The sequence below is a fragment of the Colias croceus genome, chromosome 28 (assembly GCF_905220415.1).
Source record: "Colias croceus chromosome 28, ilColCroc2.1".
Taxonomy (NCBI): domain Eukaryota; kingdom Metazoa; phylum Arthropoda; class Insecta; order Lepidoptera; family Pieridae; genus Colias; species Colias croceus.
The window spans coordinates 1318637-1334354 of NC_059564.1; the positions used below are offsets into that span (position 1 = coordinate 1318637).

Below are 15718 nucleotides of genomic sequence, written 5' to 3' on the forward strand. Positions count from 1 at the left end.
ATATTATTATCTAGTTAGGTACTTACTGATGAAAAGTTATTCCTTTGCACTTTTCCGTATTCTTTGTATTATTTGTGCAATATCGTAACACACAAAGGCATATTTGATGCGTTTCACTTTAAAACAAATAAAAAATGAGCGTGCAGTTAAGCCATATGGCTTATGGTGAGCGGAACATAAGTGATGTAGGCGGTGTCGTCTCCATATGTATATCTCAATGAAGTTACATACATTTTTAAGTTTAAGAATTATAAAAGCTTTTTCATAAGCGGAGCGATTAAATACATAACCCGCTCCGCTTATCCACCGACATAGACTTACCCCGCGGACTTGAGAAAATGTTATATATAGTTTTAATAGATTTTCCTGTTGAACTTCAAGTGCGATTATTATCTATAATACCTATTTATATTTTTATTGACGAAAATATGATCTGTATCAAATTCGAGACGACGTCGAGTTTTGGTGCTAATGTTATGAGAAAATTTGTGACTAAACTACGGTTTTATTAGACCTACTAGCTTTCGCCCGCGTTTTGAAAGAAAAACCCGCATGGTTCCCGTTCCCGTGGGATTTCCGGGATAAAACCTATCCTATGTGTTGTTGTATCCAAGTTACCCTCTATATGTGTGCTAAATTTCATTGTATGTATTCAGTAGTATTTGCGTGAAAGAGTAACAAATACACACACACACACACACATATCCTCACAAACTTTCGTTTTTTTTTTATTGTTGATAGGGAAGCGCATGACCACAATCTCGCCTGATGTTAAGCTGAGATGTGGTCTAAGATGGTACGCGCTTCCCTAGAAGGTACCTGTTCACTCTACGCTTGAACCCCATATTGTACTCGTCGGGGAACACAGATTCAGGAAGCATGTTCCAGTCCCTCGCGGTTCGGATAAAAATTTATAATATTAGTAGGATATTTTTGCTTATAAATAGGCTACAGTGATAGACTTTAAAGTGGAAAAGGTATTACATTTGTTGCGGTTTCAGATACTTATTATAAATTATATATTTTACTACTACTGTAAAAACGTTGTTCATAAAGTTATGATTTAAAATAATTAAAACAGTTTACTACTATCTTAAATTTAAAATTAAATTAAATATTTCTCTATTTCGAATTAAACAAATGACTGTTTTGGTTGTAAATAAAAATCTACAGAACGACTATTAGTAAGTAATAACTAGCTTTTCCCCCGCGGATTTACACGCTGTGCTCTGCTCCTGTTGGTCTTAGTCTCTTAGCCTTTAGCCTGCCTCGATAAATGGGATATTGTATATAACATCGAAAGAATTTTTCAATTCGGACTAGTAGGTAGTTCCTAAGATTAGCGCGTTCAAACAAACAAACAGCAGCATTATAATTTTATAGTAGAGAAAAATTCATTGCAATTTCTTATCAGTTTCAAATTTACAACTTGATGTAGCTTTGTATGACTATTACTTAATTCTAGTGCTTATAAGTTCCAATAATATTATAAGGACCATTGCGGAGGATGTAAGTGCGCCCATCATGGGACACTTTGTGCGCACACTTGTTGCATCAAAGCGACTTGTCTACGCATAGTGTCCTATGGACTTAGACTTAGTCTTAGTTGTAGTTAGATGTTACTAACATTAATACTTTAGGTTTTTATTTTTTGAATTTATATTTTTTGGTTTTTATGGCATTCAAATGCTTTATAAATATAAATTTATAAAGAATAGAAAAAATTCGATCACGAGGCGGGATTTGAACCCGCATCCTTCGCGCCATTCCGGGGCGGATGCCTAACCAACTCAGCCACTCGTGACCCGCCTGAGCAATCGAATTTATTCTATCCTTTTCAGTTTTATGTGTCTTAAGGGACACACCGCGCGCCATCTATTGAGATGATTTAACAACCATTTCAACCAATATGAAGCACTTTTCAGTGAATACAATATTGTAACGATGGAACACGACCTTTTCTTGAATTTATATTTTTTGGTTTTTATGGCATTCAAATGCTTTATAAATATAAATTTATAAAGAATAGAAAAAATTCGATCACGAGGCGGGACTTGAACCCGCATCCTTCCCGCCCCGCCTCGTGATCGAATTTTTTCTATTCTTTATAAATTTATATTTTTATTTTTTACTAACAAATGTATCTGCGTTATCCGAATTTTAAGCTAAAATTTTAAGCTAAAAATTTTAAGCTAAAATAAATAAAAATAAATAAATAAATAAAAAATAAAATTACTCAAAATGTATGCCTAGGTCCGGTAAAGTAGGCTCATCACCTGCTTGTCCGTAAAGAAAATCTATAAGTAAAATGCCTCAGTAAATTCCACCAATAATGTGCGAGGATATGTGTAGCGAGGAATGTGTTTGTAAACAACCAATCGTATCGCTTCATTAACCGACTTCAAAAAAAAGGAGGAGGTTATCAATTCGGCCGGTATGTTTTTTTTATGTATGTACACCGATTACTCCGAGGTTTCTGAACCGATTTACGTGATTCTTTTTTTGTTCGATGCAGGATGGTGTCGAATTGGTCCCATAAAAATTTTATTCGGATAGGCCCAGTAGTTTTTATTTTATGAGCATTTTTGTGTATAGGTATTTGTGAATTTTGCAAGTGCAAGATTGAAGTCAGTTGTTTTTAACGCAGTTATTACTTGTTTAGTATGAAGCGTTTAGCGTTTGAACTTTGAAGCGATACCATTGGTTATTTACAAACACATTAATCGCTACACCCTCGCACATTATAGGTAGAAAAGCACCTTTAGTTTTTTCTTGCCGCAAAATGTATATCATTAACTAGCTTTCCGTCCGCGGCTTTGTCTAATAGCTAATAAATGATTTACTAAAATCTTCCTAGACAATCACTCTACCTATTTAAAAAACGCATCATAATCCGTTGCGTCGTTTTAAAGATTTAAGCATACATAGGGATATAGGAGAGAGAAAGTGACTTTGTTTTATTATAGTGAAGTAACACAGATCCATTATTGATAGTGAAAATAACATCTATATATTATATGAAACTACAAATATATAAGGAAACGCCGAGAAAATCACAATCGAAATTTTATATAGGTCATCTAGTACTATAATAGAAAACACTAAAATAAATCAATAAGATTATCTTGTAAATTTGTAATGTCAAACCATTTTGCTACTAGTGTTACAATCTTACTAATATTATAAATGCGAAAGTTTGTGAGGATGTGTATGTGTGTGTTTGTTACTCTTTCACGCAAATACTACTTAACCGATTACAATGAAATTTAGCACACATATAGAGGGTAACTTGGATTAACATATAGGATTAGTTTTATCCCGGAAATCCCACGGGAACGGGAACCATGCGGGTTTTTCTTTGAAAACGCGGGCGAAGCCGCGGGCTTGAGGCTAGTATTATGAATATATAAAAATGCATAAAACTATATTAAATAAACATTAATAAATGCAATATTGTTGTCAAATTCCTGATATACAAGCAGATAGATAGATAAAATCTTAAATATTTTTAATTAACGACTTTTATATAATTATGACATTAATAATCGGTATTGAGATTAAATCCGATATCGTAACGGGTGTTTAATAATATTATTATATTAATATATGAACAATATTGTAAATAACTAGCTTTTCATCCCGGTTTCGTCTGACCAGAGTGTGTGTTTGTTTTTTTTTAAGGTTTTCAAACTTAAAGGTATAATTCTAATCTATACGGAAACAAAGTCAACTAATAAAAAATACGTGAGGCACTCGGGAGTCGGGGACTGCCGCGGTAAAGCTATTGCATGCTATGCCTTCAAGCCACACCTCCGCCCGTCCCCGTAGGGAGTGTGAGGTTTTTTTTCGTTACGGAATTTCTGGATTCGGTCCCCGCGCTCAAGGCCCGCGATAGAGGCTGTGCAATAACTGAAAAATAATTAAAATCCGCCCCGGCGTTCTAGAGTTATAATTTTAAGTTATTTCATATATATAGAGATCTTATATTTCAAAGTTAATCAATTAAAATGCAAATTGTACACTACTACAATCAATAAAAACTAAAAATTGTAAAAATAGAACTGTCATTCAGAATTAATGTATGCTAAAATTATAAAGCTCAAGAGTTTGTTTGTTTGAACGCGCTAATCTCAGGAACTACTGGTCAGATTTGAATAATTCTTTCAGATTTAGATAGCCCATTTATCTAGGTAGGCTATAGGCTATTTATCATCTCGCTAAGACCAACAGTACTGGAGCCACGGGGGTGAAACCGCGGGGAGCAGCTAGTAACTAATGTAACTTTTTACTGATGAAAAAGTTGAATTCTTAGTTTCAGGTTATTTGATACAAAAAAATCTAATTTAATTTGATGAAATAAATATTCATATCGCATAACTTTAACACGTGTAAACTCAATTAAGCAACCTTGAAAAAAAATTAATATCTTTTTTAATTTAGTAACGTTATAGACATCGGATAAGAAATTTTTGATAAATTCTACCCCTTAGAGTTCTAACAGACGAACGGCAAGTCATGAACGGCAGAGGCTACTTCAGCCGTCACCACATGTCGACGTCAGTCGTCGGCGCGTCGGCGGCAGCAGTCAATATGTCGACGGCTGCCGTCGATAAGTGGCGACGCTTGCAGTTTTGCGTTGACAGCAAACTACAAGCTTTTGACGTTTGACGGCATCCGTTTTTGCCTGTCGACGGCCGCGGACGTCGACGGACGGACGGACGTCGACATGTGGCGACGGCTGAAGTAGCCTCTGCCGTTCGCAACTTGCCATTCGTCTGTTAGAACTCTTACTAGGTATAGTGTCGTCTGTCGTAGGACAATGCGAGCTTGTCGCATTTTTATACGGTTTTTTGGGATGTTCATGGGCTGATAAGCTGATAATATTAGTCTTTAACGATTTGTGAGCTTACTAATGTAATGGTTTAAATAATATGTTCGGTAATATCGATAATGATATGTTCATATAGTTAAATATATAAAGGTAACAGCCGAAAAAATTGTTTATGCCTTACGCGCGAACTGTAAAACGCGCGACCTTTAGGCGTTAAATTTTCAGTATTTTTTTATATTTTCGATGCAATTTGATTAATTAATAAATATTCTAGAACCTTCTTGAAAGTACTAGAATAACATATTATGATGAATAGGGGGTCAAAATAAAAGAAACACGGAATAGATAAGAGATAAGAAATATTATATTTTATACGCAGGATGTTTACACATTTGCGACGCTAAAATTATTATTTTTTCCATAATCGTTATATAATGAAGTTATTAATATTATTATCAGATGATGGCCATCATTTTAGTCTAAGTTATTACTATTTAAACATATCAATTGATATGTTTTTACGTTTTTAACTGACTGCCTAAACTAATTTGTATGTATTATGAATAAATATCGATGATTCGGATGAAAATTTTTGTCTGGTACAGATAAAATCTATGTTTTATTTTTTAATATTTTGATGACGCAGAAAAAGATATTATTGCTCAATATATTATTTATATGTGTTAACTTTTGATTGGGAACTGCGAGATTAATTAAATAAATAAATAATACATATTTCGGGACAATTTTCACACACGGCACGATCTGATCCCATACTAAGCTTTCGCTTGTGTTATGGAAACCAGATGGCTGATAAACATACATACTTATATGTATAATTTTAAATAAATACTTATATAGATAATTAACACCCAGATACAGACCAAACATCTATGTTCATCACACAAATATTTGCCCCGGATGGGGATCGAACCCACGACCTCTGGCTTGGAAGGCAGGGCCACTACCAACCAAGCCAACCGGCCAGTCAAGAAAGTCCAATTTGGCCTAGATTAGCTGTAAGTTGAATTTCTTGAATATTTATGTTAAATATTGAAAAATGTAGTTTATGTAGATACATAATATTATCTCGGTAATAAGGTAAAGTTGGATTTTTTTTTAATTTTTTTCCATTTCTGAAAATGTTTACTGAAGCAGCCTTTTTTAAGTGGGGAAATCTTGCATACATACCCACGGCCTCCGGGGAAGGGGGTTACTGAAGCAGCCTAAATGTTTTCAATAACGCGTACAGCCAAATTCTTCATTAGCATTTTTGTATATTTGTCGCCATCTTGTCTAAAACCACAGATAATATAATACTTAAACCAAAACTATGGAATCTGTTATGCAGTATATAATATGAAAATCAATGTGTTTTTTGAATCCTTACTCATATTATAAATGCGGCCAATTATACCTATAGGCTTTTTTTACCGTGGTTAAATATATCTCATTCCGTGGGAATTTTCCTTACAAGGCTATAATGCGAAAAAATATATTTATCAATAAATAACAGAAAGGATATTTGAATGTTTTTCTTTCTTCGGTTGTATCAGTAGACCAATTATTTACCTGAAAGTAATATTACGCAGCACTTAAACACGTGACAAATCAAAGTCCGCCATTTTTCAAAATCAATTTAAAATGGACGTCATCAAGAAAGAGTCAAATCATCTTGTAATTAGTTTCTTAAAATAAATTCATTACTTTTTGTTAAGTGGTTTGACTTAGGATAGGTCAAGGCTGAATACCTGGGTATATAATATTGATCTGTTGAAATGAACTAGAACTTTCTTTCAGGATTACTCAAATTGTAACCCTACCTACTGAAAGACCATTTTTTATTTACAAGCCTATCGTCCCGGCTTCAACCGAGTTGAATCGAGATTAACAAGAAAAATCGGGGAACATCACTACATAGTATAAAACAAAGTCGCTTTCTCTGTCCCTATGTCCCTTTGTATGCTTAAATCTTTAAAACTACGCAACGGATTTTGATGCGGTTCTTTTTAATAGATAGAGTGATTCAAGAGGAAGGTTTTAGTATATAATTTATTAGGTTTAAGACAAAGCGGGCGAAGCCGCGGGCGGTAAGCTAGTAATATATAAAATAAGATTCTGACGAATTTTGAACCTCCTTTTATTGAAGTTGGTTAACAAAATAAAGCATACGTGTTTTATATTTGTAAAATAGGTTTCCTTTTTTTAAGTCGGTTAACGAAATAAACTTAGCATGTACACCGATAACATGTTCTATATGTAAAATAGGTCACGGATGAATTCTACACATACCCGTGGCCCTGTCGCTGATGCGGCTTGACGGAACACAGTGGGGTTTTGGTCGGTAGGAATCCGACATAACCCACGGCCTCTTCCCCGGAGACCGTGGGTATCTATGCAAGATTTCCCCACTAAAAAAAAAAAAAAAAAAAAGGTATTGTTTTAATAGGTGTTGTATCACAAACTAACAAACTCTACCTCTTTATAAAATTCAATAGGTCTATATTTTTCATATTTAATTATATTCCCTCTGTAATTAGGATATACACATAGTCTTTCTGTCGGTTATTTTACATGGATTGCATAGTTTTTTAGATTACACTAGCTTACCGCCCGCGGCTTTTCCCGCTTTGTCTAAAACCTAATAAATTATATACTAAAACCTTCCTTTTGAATCACTCTATCTATTAAAAAAACCGCATCAAAATCCGTTGCGTAGTTTTAAAGATTTAAGCGTACAAAGGGACATAGGGACAGAGAAAGCGACATTGTTTTATACTATGTAGTGAAGTCACCCAAAAACATAACTTTGCTTTACAATAAAAGAGACTATAGTGTAAATTGTTCATACTTTCCCCGCTACATTTTTAAAACATTTTCTTTGTTCATATTTTACAAACCTAGATGTCACCATGATCATTTCAGTAAACTTAGGTTAGTAAAATAGTCGAGCTACATTGGAACAAATTTTAAATCTTGTGCGTCAAAGTTAGTGTGTTGCAATCTCAATAGATGGCGTTGATATCAATATGTAGACTTGAAACTAGATGGCATGCTCATTGCTCTAGCTGCTAGCATTTATAATGAAGTAGACCGTACGTAAATAAAAATAAAATGCATTTCATAAATATTTAAACTATTAAAACACTTTAAAAAAAAGCGGAAAAATATATGGAGCCCCACCATGTTACAATTCATTAATAGTTCGAATTCTGCTTCATGACCATTTGTCTTTTTATAGTTTTTAAGAGCGCTTATTCAATTTAACGCAAGTCAAAATCTCCGCGATCTATTACGATAGATCGCGGCTTGCGCTATCCTTTTACTATGAACAGCATAGGTCCACAGGAGAGCGCCGAGCAACATGTCCTCTCTCTGGAAAGGCTCGCTGCCGACTGATTTGAATCGGGTCGCGCGCAGTGTTTTATAGTACTTTTAAAAAAATTGTAGAAAAATAATAGAGGTACCTTAGTTGATTTTTTAAATTTTATCTTATAAGTAAGACATTCTTTTATTGCAATATGTATAAATTATATTCAATTAAGTCAAATATCTTGGTGAAAATAATCATTTTGTCGACTATAATTTCTAAAAAAATTCACATTGTTGTGGATTTTAATTTCGTAAGTTAGGAGTCCAAAATAAAAAAATATTTTAACTAACTATTTTAATAAGGATTTTTGCAGTTAGTTAAAAAAATTGTGTGTTAGATCTGTCAGCAATTTCAGATATTTTTAGCTTCGAAATTGACACTAAAAGTGAAATCAAGTAATCATCGGCTCAGTTATCTTGATGGTATTCACAAATACTGTATTAATTGAAAAAAACTCTAAACTAACTACATAGACAATAAAATTTCCTAACATTATTAGTAATTCATATATTTGTAAGATAAGTGGTTGATGGACAATCTGGTTTGAAAAATCACATATTTGAGCCAAACAGCGCACGGACCGCGTACACGGCCTTAACACGTGGTATTAAATAAAACAGCAAGTAATCGTAGTAAAATAATTTATTTTTATTTCATACATTTACATTATATTATATACAGTAGATATAACAAGAGAAATGGAAAAAAAGTCTTGATACATGATGATGATAAAGTGTTATAAAGGAGAATGGCGAACTCCCATAGGACTTTGGGCCTGATCGTTACACTGATGATTTATGTGGGGTTAAATAGATAAAAATATACAGATTCTATAAATATAACAATTAAAGATCTGTTCTATGGGATAGCAGAGATATTGAGCATGTAACGTCACTAAAATTGAGGTTAGGTTTGCTCGAGTTCAATGAATAGCTTTGTTTCTTTCTAAGTAGAGGTAAGTTTATATCCTATAATATATATTATTTAGATAAAGAGTGTAACAGAAGAACAGTTAGGTAATAGAGATATTGGATCGAACTTTTATTCTTTTAGAGTACCTACTAAAACATCGTAGGTACTTATAAGTATATAAAATAAAACACGTTTTTTCATAAATCGTTTATTCATCATTATCATCATAAACAATTAACACATCATCCAGAAACTGTGCTGGCGGCATTAAATCTGGTTGATACCTTGCCCAGCTAAGGTACCATATTATGGACATAACGTGACAGCAGCAACCTACAGTTCTTCTTCCTACTAAACAATTACAATAATAGACTGTTATTGCTTCCCTTCCTATGAGAGCACTGTCGACTAAAATATAAGTAAAATAAGTTTTACTACTTCTATGCCTGGATTGAATGCGACCTCTTAAAAGCCATGTAGTACTTGATGTTGACAGTGCTCTCTGTATGTCGCTGTCTGATTCACGGCACACTTCTATAACATATTTGCCATCGTTTCTTATGTGCTCACCATAATAGGACCTTGCTTGCTTAATTTGATATGAACCTAAGGAAACCAACTGCATTGTCATCTTCATGATTTTCAATCCTCAAAGAATCATTTGCAAGTTTCCAGCATGCATCAAATAATATGTGATCAGAGTGAGTGATCTACAAATAAAGAATTAATATTACAATTGGACAAAAGAAAGTGAATATATATAAATCTCGTGTCACAATGTTTGTCCTCAATGGACTCCTAAACCACTTAACCGATTATAATAAAATTCGCACAACTTGTGGAGTTCGATCCAACTTGAGAGATAGGATAGTTTAAACATGTAGGTACCACGGGCGAAGCCGGGGTGGACCGCTAGTATATATATATATATATATATAAAACAATGTGTGTTTACATTTTTGTTTGATTTCAATAGCTAGTACTAAATACCTTAGATAATACTAATCCACTAACCGTTAGAGGAGCAGCCCACCGTTGTATAATTGATAATATTGCGTTATCTTGTAACAAATGCATACGTATAGCATTGTTACGATTATCATTAATACCACAGTTGATGCAGTTCATATTAATTGTAAATGAAAAATCGGATGCAAAGTCGGTGTCCAGGTAGGGTACCTAGCAGTAGTGAGTCGTAAAGGCAGGTAATCAAAGTCCGGTGTGCAAGCGTTGGTTGGTAGTAATAACAGAGATCGTCAGTGTCCGTAATACGTAGCGAAAGTCGATAAAGATGAAGAAAATAAGTTAACCACAAGCACAAAGTCGAATGTAACGTAACGAAAAACCTCAATCAAATGTCAAAAGTCAAACGACAAACATGACATTGTAATTAAAATTGAAGCGGCCAGCTACATTTCAGAAATATTCTTACAAAGTGCGGCCGCCATGAGTAAAAATGTATAGAATTACGGATTACCTAAATAAATAGCGTGCTAAAAAGTTAAAAATAAAATATGTAACGCAGTCAACTTATATTTCTGATTCATAAAGCATTTGAATTTTGTATAAAACTAAAAATGAAAATAAATATTCATTCGTTTAAATCGATATATCGACTATTTTACTCCTGACAGCACTGACAATCTCTGCTTGATAAGACCGGTAGTCATAGAAATCTAAATAACAATGCCGTTAGTGAACATATTATCTTTTTTTTCAAACATTTGTTTTCCCATAGAATCAGAAGTCAATATTTTACCAAGAATTATTAAAAATAACATAATGAATTTTAAATTTATTATCATTTCTGTAAGGCCTTATTTATGTTAGGCCCAGTTTCGCCATTCTCCTTTGAATTGTTCTAATTTTGAATCAGTCGTACTTCTTATGATTATTCTTGTTTTCTCTAAAATTTTTTAAGAAAAAATAAATTGATAAAAATGTCTAATCTCTGTTCAGAATATTTGCCAGTATATTTTCTATAAACATTTAAATTATTAACATATTATTTTAAATTATTACTGATCTGAACTAAAATTAAGATACAATATACGTGCAATTTCTGATAAAAACAATGAATTTTCCTTCATAGTTCACAACAATCAAAATGTATTAATCAACTTCTTAATCATTTCAACAGTGTCATTTCTAGCAATATTCTCAATATATGACGTTGCTTTCTTCGCGTGATCCTCATACAGCATCTTAGTTTTATCAACTGCATCTGTTTTTAATATATTAAACTTTAAATCTTCATAATCAACATCCTTTACATCATTCTTAGCTTGATCGATGATTTTATACAATTCGGGATTTTCTTCCAACGCGAACAATACCGGGGCGCTTGCTAGGCAAAACTGATCTTTACTGTCTGAGCGTAAAGTTTGTAATTCCGTAGCAGCTTGCCAAGCTAAGCCTACATGACATCCGAAGTGATACGCGCTGTTTTGTGTATCACGACTTTGCCTACCAAGTAACATCGCTGATTGGCAACCTCTTCCTAGCAAACTCACTCCATTGAAGACTGTCCTAGCTGTCCATTCCTGTCTGGGCTTCCCGAGCACGTCATCAGCAGCAATGGACGTTGTATCGAACGTTATGTTCAGATCGTCTTTCTCGTTCTTTGGTTTTCCTGGTATAGGCATGTTTTGCTCGTCGCGTTCTCCAAAGAATTCGCCTTCAGAGAGATCCCTTAATGCTGTAGACACTATGTATAATACATCAGCGTTCTTTAGACCTGCTAGCATAGCATTAGCTGTTACAAGAAGATAGTCACCGAGTAGTATAGCGATTTTGTTCCCAAATATAGCAGATTCTGTATTCTTCGATCGTTTTGCAAATGGTACGTTCACAATGCCTCTGTGTATAAGATGTCCAGTTCTCATCATTTCTGTTAACTCGGCTAATTGTCTCTGTTGTTCTTCTATAACTTTAGTTTGTGTGGAACGAATTTTGACAGATTTTGAGAGGAGTAAGATGATGAGGCCCCAGGGTTGGAGGTTCTTTGAGTCGCCGTAGAGCACGTTTTTTGCTGTCTGCATTACGAGGTGGTTGCTGCCTACCTGAAATTTGAAATAAATTGTGTTTATTAAATGTAATAATACAGTATAATTAAAAAGTTATGATGTTTGGAAGTTACGGTAAGGTATTGTTATTAACTTTAAAATGTTTACGATAATCATATAGATTAGATTTATTGTTATCTTGGAATCAAAGTGAATAGAAACAATTTCTGTTATTCTCAATATATTATAGAATCATACGCGTTATGTTTATGCTAACTTGAAAAGTTTCTATTCGTCTTAATTAGATATCAAAATGATAATAAACTAGGTTTCCGCCCGCGCTTCGCCCGCGCAGTCAAAGAAAAACCCGCATAGTTCCCGTTCCCTTGGGATTTCCGGGATTGCGTCATTTTCCCGGGATAAAATTAGCCTATGTCCTTTCTCGGGTATCAAAATATCTCCATACCAAATTTCATGAAAATTGGTTCAGTAGTTTAGGCGTGATTGAGTAACAGACAGTTTTGAGTAACAGACTTTCGCATTTATAATATTAGTATGGATAGATGACCTATGTGTTAGATGTCATGTTAAAATTTTTCCAAAACAAACGATTTTTCTAATTTTTGTATTGATATGTTTCGTTCTATTTGGATGTTTTTAACTACAGTTATATAATATTATATTGTCGAGTGTGCATACGTTGTTTTGTACATAAAAAGTAAAGAATGAAATTTTCTTAATTTTTCAAGCGTCAAAACGCTCGTGTGTAACAAGCCTAATAAAATGCGTGTCCAATCATATCGTGAACAGTTAACTTCACTGTGAAAGTGCCTTCCCGGCTTTTTGTCATTATTTTGTATTTAGAACTAGTTTTGAATTGTTACAGATAAACGCGATTGTGCGATAAACCGAGATTTAGTTAAAAAAAAACTAAATAAAACCGGCCAAATGCGAGTCGGACTCTTGCACTCCGAAATAGGTTTGCTATTTTTTATTGTTGTAACTACGAACTTTAAATTTATGCTTTATAGTATAGCTGCTAAGAAAGGAGGGTAAGGTGAGTTCGGGTAAGTCCGGACATGGGCACACCCCGGACACTCCATACAAAATTATTGATAAACCTATAATATTAAGAAACTATTGCCTCAAAATTTCTAGATGGACAAAGAATTTTGCTTTACTTGAACATATTTTATTATCCAACATAATTTTCTGTTTTTTTTCTGGATTAAAATAAATAAATAATGCACTTACCAATTTCCTCAAATACAGCGCCAAATTAGCAAATTCATCGCTAAGCAAACATCTCAAATTCATAAAAGAGGTCGGATATCCCACCACTTTCTCAGCCTCCCGTATCGCGTTACTCCAATTCGTGAATGGCGGCCTTAGCAGGATCAAAATTTCATCCTTCGTCAAACTGGCAACCGTAGTTTCATAGCGCCTTTGCGAAAAAAAAACATTTGACGCGCGCCGCAAAACGCGGGAAACTGTGTATGACATTTTCGTTTTTTTTTTTTTATTTAATTTCGAAAATTTTAAATTTCGAATCGACTGAACATTCTATGAGGCGTGTGTATGAAGTCAGTGATGAACGTAAATTGTAGTCTAATTCATTCTTGTTCTATGAAGTGTTGCCATCGTTAGACTCAAATTAGCACTCTTGTTGTTATTGTTATGTTCGTGACACTAATTTTGTTTGAAACAAATATTAAATACTGGAACTTTATTTTTAGAATTTGTTTGTCTTATTTGTTGATTTTGTATACTAACAAGAGTTTTTATTATTCACTTGTGAAGGTTATTTATAAAAAAGTAAATTGAGTAGTTTTTTTCAATAGGTACAATATGAAAATATAAGAAAATGTGTAAACTAGAAAATTTAGTTTTATTCATTTTTATATTCATATTAAAAACTAGCTGCTCCGCGCGGTTTCACCCCCGTGGCTCCACCCCTGTTGGTCGTAGCGTGATGATATATATAGCCTATAACCTTCCTCGATAAATGGGCTATTAACGAATGCTATCTATCTATCACTATCACAGAAAGAATTTTTCAAATCGGACCAGTAGTTCCCAAGATTAGCGCGTTCAAACAAACAAACAAACAAACTCTTCAGCTTCATAATATTAGTATAGATAGGTAGCAAAGTGCATGGGAAAAATATTAACCTGGCAACACAATTATTACTCTTGACCGTGAAAGCGGAATGCACTAAACTGGTCAATGAGTATAACTTTTCAAGGACACATTTTAGACCTTATTACCTTGTGTTAACGCACTAACTACTTTACTTGTAATGCAGTGTAATCGTACTACATTTACAACTGCATTTGAATTTCAGCTCTATCTGTTTGCAATACAGTACAAAATGCAATGTATTAGTGAAACAGCGTCAAGCTTTCTTGACCAATTTATTAAGAGCTCTCGGCTTAGTACAGAATTCCCGTTGCTTACTAAAATTATATAGAAATAGGAGGTGGGGGAGGTCAATGTTATTTGGTTCTTTTTTGTTTTATTATAACATGGAAGACATGCTCGACTAATCGTCCACGGAATAGGCTGTATGAAACTTTCTATAATGTACATATTTTTGTGTAGCAATAAATTTATTTTGGTCTTTATTATTTACTAGCAAGTCAACCCGGGTCCGCTCGGGTACACACGGTAAGTATTTGTTTGATTAATTAATAATTGTTTTGAACCATTTATTTTGTTGTAATTGTAAATTGTAATGATGTATTCTAGTTTTAAATACAGGATATTTTTTGGCACAGGTAAATATCTTTATTACTTTTTGATAAGTACACATTACTACAATGATACATTTTATATAGTGCTTCAGTGCAGCCAGTTATAAAATATGTTTCTTTGTTTCATATAAATCTCATTTCATTATCTGTCCTAAGGCCGGTTGCAGAGCTTGACCGACCATCAGTGCGTACGTGCGTCGGTCGCGCTTGTCATATGTATAATGCAGGGGGGGGACACCTAGAACAAACTGACATTTATTAAAGAAAGCGACGTCATCTATACTTTGGCGTGTAAAAACGTATTAAATCAGTTTATATTAAATCCCCAAAAGATGGCATCGCACTTTCTAAAGTTATCGGAAATTGTATAGAGACATTTAAATAAATGGCAGTTATTCTTGAAACATTATTTTATTTTAATAGATCGAATGCGAAGCTTACCTTTTTTTTTTAAATTCCATTAAATAATTTTGCGATTTTAATCGTTTCATATTTTCATATGGTAACAAATTAATAAACTTGCAACATTTTCTGAAAGCTTCTCAGTGTTGTCTATAAGAAATCAATGTAGTAAAATAAGATAAATGAAAACCTTTCTATATTCCCTATTTTCAAAGTTTAAATGAATTAGAACAATTATCTCAGATTTTTAATTCACTATCCTATAGAACTTTAATTCAGGAAAATATTTTACATAAAAAATACTGCGTGTGATTTAATAATTATATTGAAAACATTTTATTAATTAACATGAAAAGTGTAAAATATGATTTATTAATTGGTAACATTGACTAACAAAATATTTTTAGGTACATCGCAATTCGCAGATCACAAAATATTATT

At 33.4% G+C, this 15718-nt stretch overlaps 1 protein-coding gene across 1 annotated transcript; it reads right to left on the reverse strand.

The window, feature by feature from the left end:
* Window positions 1-11171: 11171 nt before the first annotated feature.
* LOC123704050 (all trans-polyprenyl-diphosphate synthase PDSS2-like) lies at window positions 11172-13698 on the reverse strand. Its single transcript, XM_045652306.1, has 2 exons — window positions 13376-13698; window positions 11172-12178 (listed from the first exon to the last, which is right to left on the reverse strand). The coding sequence occupies exons 1-2, from the start codon at window positions 13622-13624 to the stop codon at window positions 11219-11221; spliced, it is 1209 nt and encodes a 402-aa protein (XP_045508262.1). The 5' UTR covers window positions 13625-13698; the 3' UTR covers window positions 11172-11218.
* Window positions 13699-15718: the final 2020 nt, after the last annotated feature.